The sequence below is a fragment of the Gorilla gorilla genome, chromosome 5, assembly GCF_029281585.2.
Source record: "Gorilla gorilla gorilla isolate KB3781 chromosome 5, NHGRI_mGorGor1-v2.1_pri, whole genome shotgun sequence".
NCBI lineage: Eukaryota > Metazoa > Chordata > Mammalia > Primates > Hominidae > Gorilla > Gorilla gorilla.
The window spans coordinates 56,356,381-56,368,882 of NC_073229.2; the positions used below are offsets into that span (position 1 = coordinate 56,356,381).

At 38.0% G+C, this 12,502-nt stretch overlaps 1 protein-coding gene across 5 annotated transcripts in view; it reads right to left on the reverse strand.

The window, feature by feature from the left end:
• Positions 1-12,502, reverse strand: part of BTBD9 (BTB domain containing 9) — a 482,019-nt gene that overhangs the window by 424,983 nt on the left and 44,534 nt on the right. For 4 of the 5 annotated variants that reach the window (XM_019029706.4, XM_063707576.1, XM_055390323.2 and 1 more), the window contains exons 2-4: positions 9,046-9,257; positions 5,104-5,467; positions 3,664-3,928 (exon numbers count right to left, since the gene is read on the reverse strand). In XM_019029706.4, the coding sequence (XP_018885251.2) occupies positions 3,664-3,928; positions 5,104-5,467; positions 9,046-9,230 (814 nt within the window). In that variant the 5' untranslated portion in view covers positions 9,231-9,257. Of the gene's footprint in view, positions 1-3,663; positions 3,929-5,103; positions 5,468-9,045; positions 9,258-11,651; positions 11,746-12,502 lie in introns of those variants that run through there. The other variant, XM_055390324.2, reaches the window with a different exon arrangement.

The window sequence follows — 12,502 nt, forward strand, 5'->3', positions numbered from 1 at the left end:
TAGATTAATAAAGATGATTGAATAAAAAAACTATTTTTTCAGGGTCTGACAGGGAAGTGTAATGCTTCCTTGTATTTATATTATTGATTTTATTATTCACATGCTTTAAAAGTCAGGAAAAACAGACTTACTTAATCATTACTCAAGTTTAGAAGTTAGATAAAGGATTCCCAAACATTTACATAGTCTCTTCCTTGAGCTCCCCCTCATTCACTTCAAAGTGAAGAATTTAACATTGATGAACAACAATCTGTGTATATATCATTCCAGAACTGAGTGACTCAACTGGCTAAGTTCTCCCTTTCACAACTAATCTCCTGAGTTTCTTGTAACCCAGGTACCACCCTTATACTGACCAGCTGATCAATTCCAAACTACCAGTAACCATGTGAAATGTCCAAAACAAATTCTCACTCCTGCAAACATGTCCCAAGATTATCCCTATAATGAATCCAGTTCTAGGGCCTTTTCAGCACTTCAAATCAAATGTAGGGCAAGAGAGGGAAAGGAACTTATATAAGACAGGATCCGACATGATAATTTGAAAAGCCTAACACTAATTACTCATCTTACTACCTCTTCACTTGCCATCCTCCCACACTTTATCCAAGGCTGACACTTAACTAGTACCATTCTCTAGCACCTCTGATTTCTTCCTGGACCTCTCCCAACCTGATCTCTCTAGCTACCATACTATTTTTTTTACTACCTTTCAATCCAATTCACAAATCAGACAGGCAATATGTTATCTCTATTATCTTTTCAAACATCCATGGCCAAATTCCCTGGCAGCCAATCTTCTGAACAGATTACTTATCAACTAATCACAATTTATATCCAAAAGTTGTCTCTCAATTTTCTTGACCTCCCTATCATGAGCTACCATTGACCATTGAATCCATAGGAAAGCTCTCTCCTCCGGTTGTCCTCTGTAACTCTATTCTATCCCAAATGTCTTCCTTCTTCCTTCTCTACCTTAAGTCCCCTGGCAATACGTTTTCTCCAAGTTTCAGACTTTGATTTTTACTTCTTTTTCTATACTCTAGCAGCTCAGGTTTCAACTCTTTTATCACCAGCTTTGACTGGTCATAAAGAGTAATGTGTTCCTATTTCCTACTAGACATTTCTCCCTGCATTCATTCACTAAGCATTCACCAAGCATTCACCAATTACCCATTATATGCTATTTAGTGTGTTAAATGTTGAGGATATAGAGATCAATAAGGCCTATAAAGATCATCTCTGCCTTCAAGGATCAAAGACAAGTAAACAAAAATGTTTAAAACAATGTGATCAAGGTGGTAATTCTCACACAGATATACACAGAAAAAAAAACACATCATAATGATATATGGTAATAATGGTTTCCTATATTGAGCTTACACACATTATTTGCACACATTATTTTAATTAAGTCTCATAACAATGCTAGGAGATATAAAAGGTAAAATTCCTTAAATAATTTAATACCAGATTGTACAACTAGTAAGTGACTAATTCAGGATTTGAGGTCAAATTTGTCTGGGCCAAAACCTATGTTTCTTCTCCTATGCCCAGTGAAAAGAAATCTAGACCTGACAAGTCAGGAGAGAATTCTGTTAAGAACATCTGTTTAAGATCAATCAGTATTTCAAGAGAATGTTTAAAGGCATAGTCAAGAAGAGATAACTCAGGGAAATGACTAGTTTGGGACAGAAGTTACAACTTGCAACCCCCAAACCCTCAAACTCAATCTAAAAAACAAGCTCAGCATCTTCTTCAAAGAAGTACTGTACTGTATTTCATTACAGACATACCTAGTGTTCAAATTTTTAAATTTCTGAAATCGCAGTGTAGACATCATAGTATGTCACAGTTAATTGGCAGTATTGTTTCTTTTCTTAGTGGAACATAAAATAATGGTGCCTGAGAATTTCCGGCTTCTTAGATTTGATAACAAATGGTAACTTTCTCCTAAACTTAATCCCCACATTTATATCCCTTGAATCACCAAGATCTATTTTTTTCCATCGTATCCGTTCTAATCATCCATTATTTTCCATTTTCCCTGCCACCAATCTGGTTTGAGGTAGTATCAATTGTGCACAGATTAAATACTCTCCTCACTGGTCTCTCTGAATCAGTTTTCCCCTATTCTAAATACTCAAATACAGCACTATGGATCAGTCTTTCAAAACCACCACTGTATGCATGCCACTCTCCCTCTCTCAAATTGGTTCCTCACTGCATATAAGGGAGATTCCAATCTAGTTTCCAAGACTTCCATAAACTGGCCTAAGCTGACCTTCACATAGTTTCTTTGCTATTAATCAATAAAAGCCTTCTACTCTAATCAAGCTCTTCTGTTTATGGTCTCTTCAAATGCTCTAACCTCTGTCTATTAACCTCATGACTCTTCCCATCTGAAATTCACCCAACTCTTATACTATTCAAATCAAATGTCAAGGCTCAACTCAAGCTTCATAACCTCCATGAAATCTCCCTCAACCATTCCAAGCCACTTCTTCTTCTGAAGTTCTATAACATGTACTCCCTTTAATATTGTTGTATTTAACTTTTCATGGGAGTTTATGTCTTATTTCCACAATGAAATTAAAAGGATCAAAGGCAGAGACTATGTTTAACAATTATGCAGCATAGTTTAGTGGTTAATTACACAACTTCTGGAGCCAAACTACATAGGTTTGACTCTCAGCTCTGTCATCTTTCTGTGTGACCTTGGGCAAATTACTTAACTTCTCTGTTTCAGTTTCCTCATTGTGTAAAATGGAGTCAATAACAGTACACACCTCAAAGAGTTGTGAGAATTAAATCGTGTAGGACCTGTTCTTGATACGTACTATGCACTCTGTAAGTGTTAATTGCTATAAATCCATTAATAAGAAAAATCACCACTTAAGTGGTAATAAGTATCGTAAGTGTTAGCTACACTATGTATGTATGTTATGTAAGTGTTAGCTATTACTATTGTTATTTAGAATCTCCATGTTCAGCCGAGCGTGGTGGCTCATGCCTGTAATCCCAGCACTTTCTGAGGCCAAGGCAGGTGGATCACCTGAGGTCAGGAGTTTGAGACCAGCCTGGCCAACATGGTGAAACCCCGTCTCTACTAAAAATAAAAATTAGCCAAGTGTGGTGGCAGGTGGCTGTAATCCCAGCTACTCAGGAGGCTGAGGCAGGAGAATCACTTGAACCTGGGAGGCGAGGTTGCAGTGAGCCGAGATTGCACCTTCCATTCTAGCCTGGGCAACAAGAGTGAAACTCCATCTCAAAAAAAAAAAAAGAATCTCCATGTTCATGGTACCCAAAATAATAAGTACATAGAATGTACTCAGTATTTATTTGATGGAGGAAGGAAGAAAAGTTCTTAACATGAGCAGCAGCTTTTTAGGAAAGTGTCCATTTCTGACATTCTGGGGAGGAGTTGAGAAATCTGTCCAGGAATGACAAGAAATACCTATTTGGGGGTCTACAAAAGCTAATCAATCTCAGGAGGAATTAACAGGAAAATAACAGGGAAAGACATTCCATAGGCTAGCTGTTTATAAACGTAAATATTTCATGTACACCTGCACTATACGGTTCTGTAGTAGCTTTGCGGTTTTAATGGCATGAGAGGCATACCAAGCTTCTTGGTTGAGTTTAGGATAGACAGGTACTTACTGAGCATGCCTCTATAATTGAGGTCCATATCCCGGCTCTCAGATCGCACTTTAATGGCATCCAGGATGGCATCAGGAGACAGCAGTCCTGAAGGCCTCACAACATTCAGAAGCTCTGTGAGGCTCATGAGAGGTAAACGCACAGCCTGCATGATTTCAGCATGATTCTCCTTTGAATTGTGCTTACACCAGTTTAATAAGGCTAGGAAAATATCTTTTTCGGGAGCTGCAAATGAATCTCTTAACACGATGTTTAAAAGTGCTGTCTGAAAAGGACAAGAAGGTAAAATTCCAGTTATATGAAGTTCAACCACTGCATGATCAATCAGTAAAAGCTTACAGGACAAGTATAACTTAGCCAATTAACTCTTTTTGACCCTGTCCTTCCCTTATGCTTTGTGCCACATATTCTCCTACTCATTATGGCTGTGTAAACAACCAAGATGGTAGCACCATTCTTTTATGCTCAGGTATCTTGTACCACTACATCAAACATTTAATCTTTCCAAACACATCTGCATTCATCTTTTTTAAAACAGCAAAAAGAAAAATGCCAAAATGAAAAGCTGTCAATACATTCAGATTCTTCAAGAGAGTGTACACTGTTAAGTTAGAAAGACATATTTGGCATTTAACCTTCAAGAGAGTGTACACTGTTCAGTTAGAAAGACATATTTGGCATTTAAAATTCAAATTTTGTTCCACAGTATTACTTCACTACCATACTTTTGGCTCTCAGATCTCCAAACTGACCTCCAGGAACAATGTTGCAACCCTCAAAGATCATTGTCTTTAAAAATCAAGTAGAAAAAAATGGAACAGGATAACACAGATCTTAATTTACACTCAAATCAAGATATGTAGCTTTTCAATAGATTTTTCTCATTAGAAATATCCAGGTTCTAGAAGGAACACAACAAGGGAAATGGAGAGACAATCACCACCCAGAGTTCAAAGGAAGATTTGAGCAAAACAGTTTTACTCTAGCTATAATACTGAATTTTAAGCCAGCAAAAAAAGCAGGGACTTAAAGACATCAAATGATGCATCAGATCTCCTCTATGAATTTGCCTGCTTGCTCTAAGGAATCATTAGTCACACTCTCTGTCAGAGAAAAACAAAACCAAAAGGTAGTATGCAATACCAAAAAGGACTCTATTTGATTGTCACTACCTTGAAAACAACCACACAGCAGCACAGTCTCTTTTGCACATAAAACTTAGCTGAAGAACCTTAAAAGAAAACACAACCAACCAGCCCCTCTCTCTTATGATCTAGAGTCCTGGTAGCTAGATGCAAGTGGCTAGACCAGATAACCAATGATAACGCTTTGATACCAATGATTTTTTTTTATTATTCTTAGTCCATTGCTATACTTCTACAGTATAGGTATAAATAAAACAATGCATGCCTATAAATTACTTGTAGACAAATGACACACCTTAGAAAGGGAGAGGAAACCTTCACTTGAGAGGACTTCCTGAGCATTCCTGTCCATAAACATGCAGCACATACAAGTTAACTTGGGAAGTGAGTAGAGACTGGCAACATCAAAAGTCATGCAGACATTCTGAATGTTAAGTATGGTGCAGAGATACTCAGAGGTAGAATCCTCTAGCTCTGGAAATCCATATTTATGAGCCAGGCTCAAAAAGTCCAGCAGCACCTCCTCCTTCTCATCTGTCAGCGTTGCCCGCCCAGTGTAGATATATTTGAGTAGCATTGTGAATGCTTCTGCAGTGGTGTCTTGGAGAGGAATTTCTGCTTCAGGCTGAGACTCTCGCATTCCACCATATAACAATGCTCTGCACATCAGGGAAGAAACACATGAAGAAACCCTCAAATAGGATTTGCTACAAAATATTGGAAATAACAGTTATCAACATTATGCAAATATAAATTTTTTTAATGACACAAAGATCCAAGTGAAAAAATGCAAAGTAATCATTTAAAATGGTTCTTTACAGGACACAAGAGGAATGATTTTAAAACTATTTGAATTAATTCTGTAAGCCACTGAACTAATGAGATACTCTGAAAGCTCAAGATATGTGACAGATATCAAATAGAAAGATGAGAGTGATCTTTTGAGAGGCACAATGAAGTTGATATAAAGATGTTAAAGGTCAATAAGGCAATTTAAAAAGTAAAACTCTATAGGAAAAGATATAATCAGATAAACACTAATATGATGCCATTCTCCCTGTAAGACTGGCAGAAATTAAAAGGCTTGTTAATATCAGTGCTGCAAAAGCAATGGAAAAACATGTTCTTTGATACGCTGCTTTGAGAGTATACATGGCAGCCCTTTACGGAAAGTAATTTAGTAGCATCTAGTCAAATCTAAAATGTGCATACCCTTCAACTCAGTAATCTCTCTTTTAGGACTCAATTCTAGGGAAGTAATACAGTAAAGAAAAATGTGTAAGAAAACATACTGAAACACTAGTAAAAATCTAAACGTCCATCAGCAGCAACATAGTTAAAAAAACTGTGATATACGCATTCTATGCAGCCATTAGAAAGCTCAAGGGAGATCAACAGGTACTGTTTTGAAAACATGTCCAGGATACGGTAGGCAAGTAAATAAAATTGCAGATCCATATGTACTGCATTAAAAAAGTATATAACCAAATATTAACATGTTTATGCACATATGTCTATATCGGTATTTCTTTAAATCAAGAAAAATCAGAGGAAATTCATATTAAACTCTTAACATCACTTATTTCTGGGAAATGGTATTAGATGGCTGGGAGACAAAGACTTTCATCTGTTACTTTATAAATTAAAAATGAAATTACTGATAGGATTACAGTGATTTTTTATTTTTTTCCTTTCAGATTAAACAAAAAGCCCTACATTATTTCTTATCTAAAAAAATGAAAACTAGACAATCCAGTTAGGTAATGAATTTGAATTTCTACCTCTATCAATCAAGAGGAATAATATGAACCAATTAAACTTCCAACCTATCATGAAAGAAAGGACGAAGAGGACAAGGGAGAAGTGCAGAAAAGGGAGAGAAGAATACAGAATGAGAAAGAAAAGATGCAAAAGTGAGAGGAAGAGACTGGAAATAAGAAAGAGATTCTCCGTGTTGCTAAAATTCTCAGAGTAGGACTAGCATTTCAGGGTTACCTACCTGGAACTTGTCCCACCCTCCCCCAGGACCTAGCATTCTTGCTTGCCCCAGAAAAATAGTTGAAACCACCCAGAAAAGATTCATGAATATTCTGAGCATACCTCTTCACTGGGTTATACTCTGCCTAAAAGTACCCCTGAAGGTTTCCATTAATCCAGAGAGCATCCAACCATTACCCTAAAATTACCAAATTAAAGAACTTCTCCTTCTCAGGGAGGCCTCAAGACTTATACCCAATCCTGTATGATCCATGGTATTTATCTGGATTCTCAATGCTTTAAAAGTGGTCTTGATGAGGCTCCCTTGGAACAATAAATATGAACCCCCAACTTCAACAAGGAGACAAGCACAGAGGTTCAATGTTTACTATGAAGAGTTTCCTCCTATACAGTTCCTTATCTGGGAATTGATAGGCTATTATGACAGCACTTAGGCCTCTTCTGACAGCTGACAATTAACATTCCTTTGCACATGAATACTGTCAGCATTGAGAACCTGTCTAAGGTAGCATTGAGCTTAGCTCTAAGGTAAACTTAGAGGTAGAGCTTAGCTCTAAGATAGTCTAAGGTAGACTCTGAGCTTAGTGAGCCAGCAAATATTACAAAGGTTCAATATCTACAAAGACATCAAGAACAAGGTCAATAAGCGGGGGGAGTATATTCCATTCACTCAATACGATCTTCAAATTTCTCAAAGTATTTGAGTTTTTTTTAAGGATATACTAATCACCTAAAAGATATCCTCATAGAGTTGTTTCAAATTATTTTTGAAAGAGGACAAGGTACACTGTATTAATAAATAATAAACACAGGCTGAGAAGTTCTGACTTAATAAAAAGTGGGCTCTTGGCCAGGTGCAGTGGCTCAAGCCTGTAATCCCAGTACTTTGGGAGGCCGAGGCGGGCGGATCACAAGGTCAGGAGATAGAGACCATCCTGGCTAACACGGTGAAGCCCCGTCTCTACTAAAAATACAAAAAAATTAGCGGGGCGTGGTGGCGAGCGCCTGTAGTCCCAGCTACTCGGGAGGCTGAGGCAGGAGAATGGCGTGAACCCGGGAGGCGGAGCTTGCAGTGAGCTGAGATCGCGCCACTGCACTCCAGCCTGGGCGACAGAGTGAGACTCCGTCTCAAAAAAAAAAAAAAAAAAAAAGTGGGCTGTTATAAAACACTTTAATAGTAATGACTGGACCAAAATTTTAAAAAGAGTAAGAAATATAAAAGGAAAAGTGTGCAGAGGACAGAGGCTGATAACAAATAATGGCTAGACCAAGGTCGGATGCCTTGGCAGAGTTGACCACTAGGAAGAATAGGAGAGTGCTAGAACTTTTAACAGGCTCCTCACTTTTCTAAGCTCCCAGTTTCATCTACAGTGGCATTTTACATGTGTAAGATTGGAAGTTCATGAAAAACCATAGGAGCTCTAGCTACAGAGTAAATATTTCCAGGAGACACACTTTACCACAACATGTCTGACTCTAGGTGTTGCTGTCTTGCTTAATTCTGATTATAAAAGCCAGACACTGCAGTTATCACTACAAGGTAATTGAAATTTTCTCTAATCCAATGGAATCTCCATTTTAGATACCAAGTTTCCCAGATAAATCTGTAACTCTGTGAACCATCTTTATCCTTAAAAATAGAAAAAGATCCATTATCATGCATAAATTATAACTCACTCAGTAGTTCAGTGATGACTCCCTTTTGACAAATATTAGGTAAAATGTAGAGTAGTTAAAGATCAGCTTAAGATTTATAACCCTGGAAATTAAGGACCCAAGTAACCAACAACAGCTGCATACAAGTGCACGTCTTAGATCTGCTGGGTTACTAACAGCTCCTAGACCTCAAACCAAGGGGTATATGTGTCCATTAGCAGGTCCACAGGGCAGTCTACCTATGCAAAAAGAAGCTTTAGTCCCATTAGCCATCTACTGGGAGGAGAAGGTGAGGGCAACGAAGACTCGGCCTGAGAAACATTCTTGAGACCTTGAAAAATGGTTGATTGGGCACTATTTGGTCTGGGAATCCTTCTAACCGTTTAATTTTAAGGTGGCTCCTAAAGGAAAAGGTGATTCTCAAAAAATAACAAAGTCTACAAGGATGAAATCTTTATAGATATTGAATTGAGAGACTGCAAGACTTTGTCATTATACTTGGTTATATATTTTTCATAGAGCAGAAAATACCAGTGTTTTCTACAAGTGAACTGAATTTTCAAAAAAAGTATTACACACTTACCGAAAATATTGGCACCTGGCTGCTAAAATTACCCTGTGGGCAGGAAAACGTTTCTTTTCCACCACGAATGTGACGTCGCCATATTCTTCCCCAATCAACAAGGCACCAATATGTTCAGACAAAATGTGCACATGATCAATTTCCCCCACTGCAGTAAAGGGGCGAAGAGGGTGGCTGTTACTCATCTTGTGGAATAGACGATAGTCGTTGTTCTATCATATAAAGAAGGAATGAGAGTTAGTTGGGGGAGGGGAGTACACATAGAAAATCACTTACCATAAACACAGCTAAGTAAAAATTTAAAGTGCTTAGAAAAATTCCTATGAGAGAGTTAATCAATGGTATCTTTATTAACCCATTTATTTTGAGAAGAAATTCAGCCTGCTTCCCTTAACTGTACTCCCTTCATCACACTAGGAAAGCAAAAATGCCAGATCTCCAAACACTAACAGCACTTGGAGCCATCACAGTCTAGAAAACTGAGCCCAAACACAGGTCTCATATTCCTTACAGTACCTTAGGAAAAGAAAAATCAACAATCAGAATAACTTCTCTTTTACATAGATATATTGAGCAAGGTTGGGTACAATTATACCGAATAGAAAAGTCATTCAGGCACCGATCTAGGCCTAAATTACAAACAGAATAAATGAAATAATCAGATTTCAAATAAGAAGTTTTGGTACGAAACCATCTCAAATATTTCATTTAAAAAAAATCTTCTGGGGCCAGGCATGGTGGCTCATGCCTGTAATCCCAGCACTTTGGGAGGCTGAGGTGGGTCGATCACCTCAGGTTGGGAGTTCAAGACCAGCCTGACCAACATGGAGAAACTCCATCTCTACTAAAAATACAAAATTAGCTGGGCCTGGTGGCGCATGCCTGTAATCCCAGCTACTCGGGAGGCTGAGGCAAGAGAATCGTTTGAACCCAGGAGGCGGAGGTTGCTGTGAGTCGAGATGGCGCCATTGCACTCCAGCCTGGGTCACAAGAGCGAAACTTCTTCTCAAAAATAATAATAATAATAATAATCTTCTGGAGTCACAAAAATAACTTGACATTTATTAATGAACATTTGCAGTAGCATCCTAAGCTCCCCACATCCAACAAAAGACTAACTCCAACAGTTTTCTCAAGACTGTGGCTTCTTTTCCAAACTTGTTGCTCTGATGATCAGGCTGCCAGTGTTTACCAGAACATCATTACATTTTGTCTCATTTCCAGGCACCTTCCTTGCTTTTGTATACAATGCCTTTCTATAAAATTAACTGAAAATCAAAGGGCTAAAATATGATTAACAGCTTTACATGTAAGAAAGTGGGGGGTTATAGTCTTAGAAAGCTAAAAATGTTTATATTTTTTAATACCGAATGTACTTGCAGGTACTTAAAAAAAAAAGTTGGTCTTGTTCTGTTGCCCAGGCTGTAGTGCAGTGGCGTGATCACCACTCACTGTAACCTCGAACTCCTGGGCTCAAGTGATCCTCCCACCTCAGCCTGCCAAGTACCTGGGACTACAGGTGTACACCATCATGACCAGCTAATTGCAGGTACTGCTTTGATAAGTGTAAGTAACTGGCAAGTATGTCAGAGGCTTGGCTAGCATTCAGATGCCCCCGGTGAAGAGGTAGTTGATAGCTCAGAGGTAGCCAACTACGCCTCTGCTGCACCAGAGACTAGAGAAATTGAGCCAGATATGTCATCTCTGCTAGACCTCCACACCTTTTTGAGCTCTCCAGTTGAACCACAATTAAAGGTTGAACAGCTCTTAATCTTTAAACTCCCACATCCAGATCATTATTAGCAAGGTGTGTCAAAAATGGTCTCTCTCTTCTGTGACTGCAATGGAAGATCTTCATGGACCAGGTTCCGAATCTGCCTGCTTTAGTTAACCTACCACCATATGCCCACCCTCAAAAGGGGGAGCAATAGCAGTGATGCAGAAGAACATGGAAAATGAGCTAAGCAAGAAAACACCTACCCCAGGTAAGTGAGCAAAATCCTGGTTCTCTACAGTAGGAACATCAGAGAACTAGCAGGATAATCCCCTAACTGCCAAGGTAAATCCCTCTCCCTCAACTGCAGCCTCCATTTGAAAGCCCTAAAAACAGAGTAATCTCTAGTCACTTGTGTATGAAAGACCAAATTCAGCTTAAGAGGATCTATTTGAGAGTATGAGCAAGTAATGTGTGACACAGTAGTCTTAATGTGTATATACAACAACAGTGTAATATAGGAGCTGGAAAACTTTCTATAAAGGGTCAGATAGTACATGGTTTAAAGCTTTGCAGGTTATACAATCTATGTCAAATGATTCAGCTCTACGGTAGGAGCCTAAAGGCAGCCACAGGAAATAAGAAAATGAATAAACATGGCTATCTCCAGTAAAACTATTTCTAGAAAAGACCTCGATTAGACTCGTAGGTCATAGTTTGCTAGCCCCTGGCCTACCCCGTGATCAAGGACTGACGTCAGGGACTGACTGTACTCTAGGCAAAGGATCAGACTGGGAGTTTTTTTGTTTGTTTGTTTCTTGCTGGGTTACCCAATTGATGTTCCTATGATCATTTCCTATGTTGGTCAGGAAATTCAGAAAGCTACTGGTACCTGACTTCAAAACCTCTTCAATACAAACTCTCACATCACTCTCCAATATTTCAACGATCGTGCATGATTCTAAACAAAACGCTCTTCCTGGCTGAAAAAAATGCAATGTATATACCCGGTAAATATATTTAATATATTTTCTGGTATATTTTCTTAATATTTTATCCAGGCTAATACTCATATTACTTACTAAATGACTCTTGATGAACAACGATTGATTTTTGGTTAACCAGCTCAGAAGGGAAATTTATTTCTTAAACTGATATATCATAAACATTAATATTACATATGTATCTACCATAATAAGTTCTCCAGATCTCTACTTCTCAATACATCTAATTTCATTTTGCTAAACTTGCATTTTAATTATGTTTTTCCAAATGGAAACATGAAACTGTTTCGTGTATAGAAAATAGCCACTTAGGATAAAATAAACACAATTTTATTGGCATACATAAATAATTTTAATTAGACTAGTGATTCTCAATGAGCTTGCCCAACATTGGAATCACATGGGGAGCTTAAAAACAACAAAAAATAAAGATGCTTGAGTCCCACTCATCAGAGACTCTTATTTAATTAGTCTAGAATGGGGCCCAGGCATTGGAATCACCATTCTGAAGTGATTCTACTAAGCAACCTGGAAAAACAGCCACTGATTTAGACTCTATATTGTTGTAGGTTTCCATCCCCTGCTCAGGTGTACAAGTATACAAAAAAAATCTGCAGAAAAAATTTATTTAGGATATAATTTAATTTGAATCTTATTGCAAAGATGTAAAAGATACTAACAAAGTTACCAATGGCACAGCTTTACACAGAAAATGAATATTGTTTCACCAATGGGATAG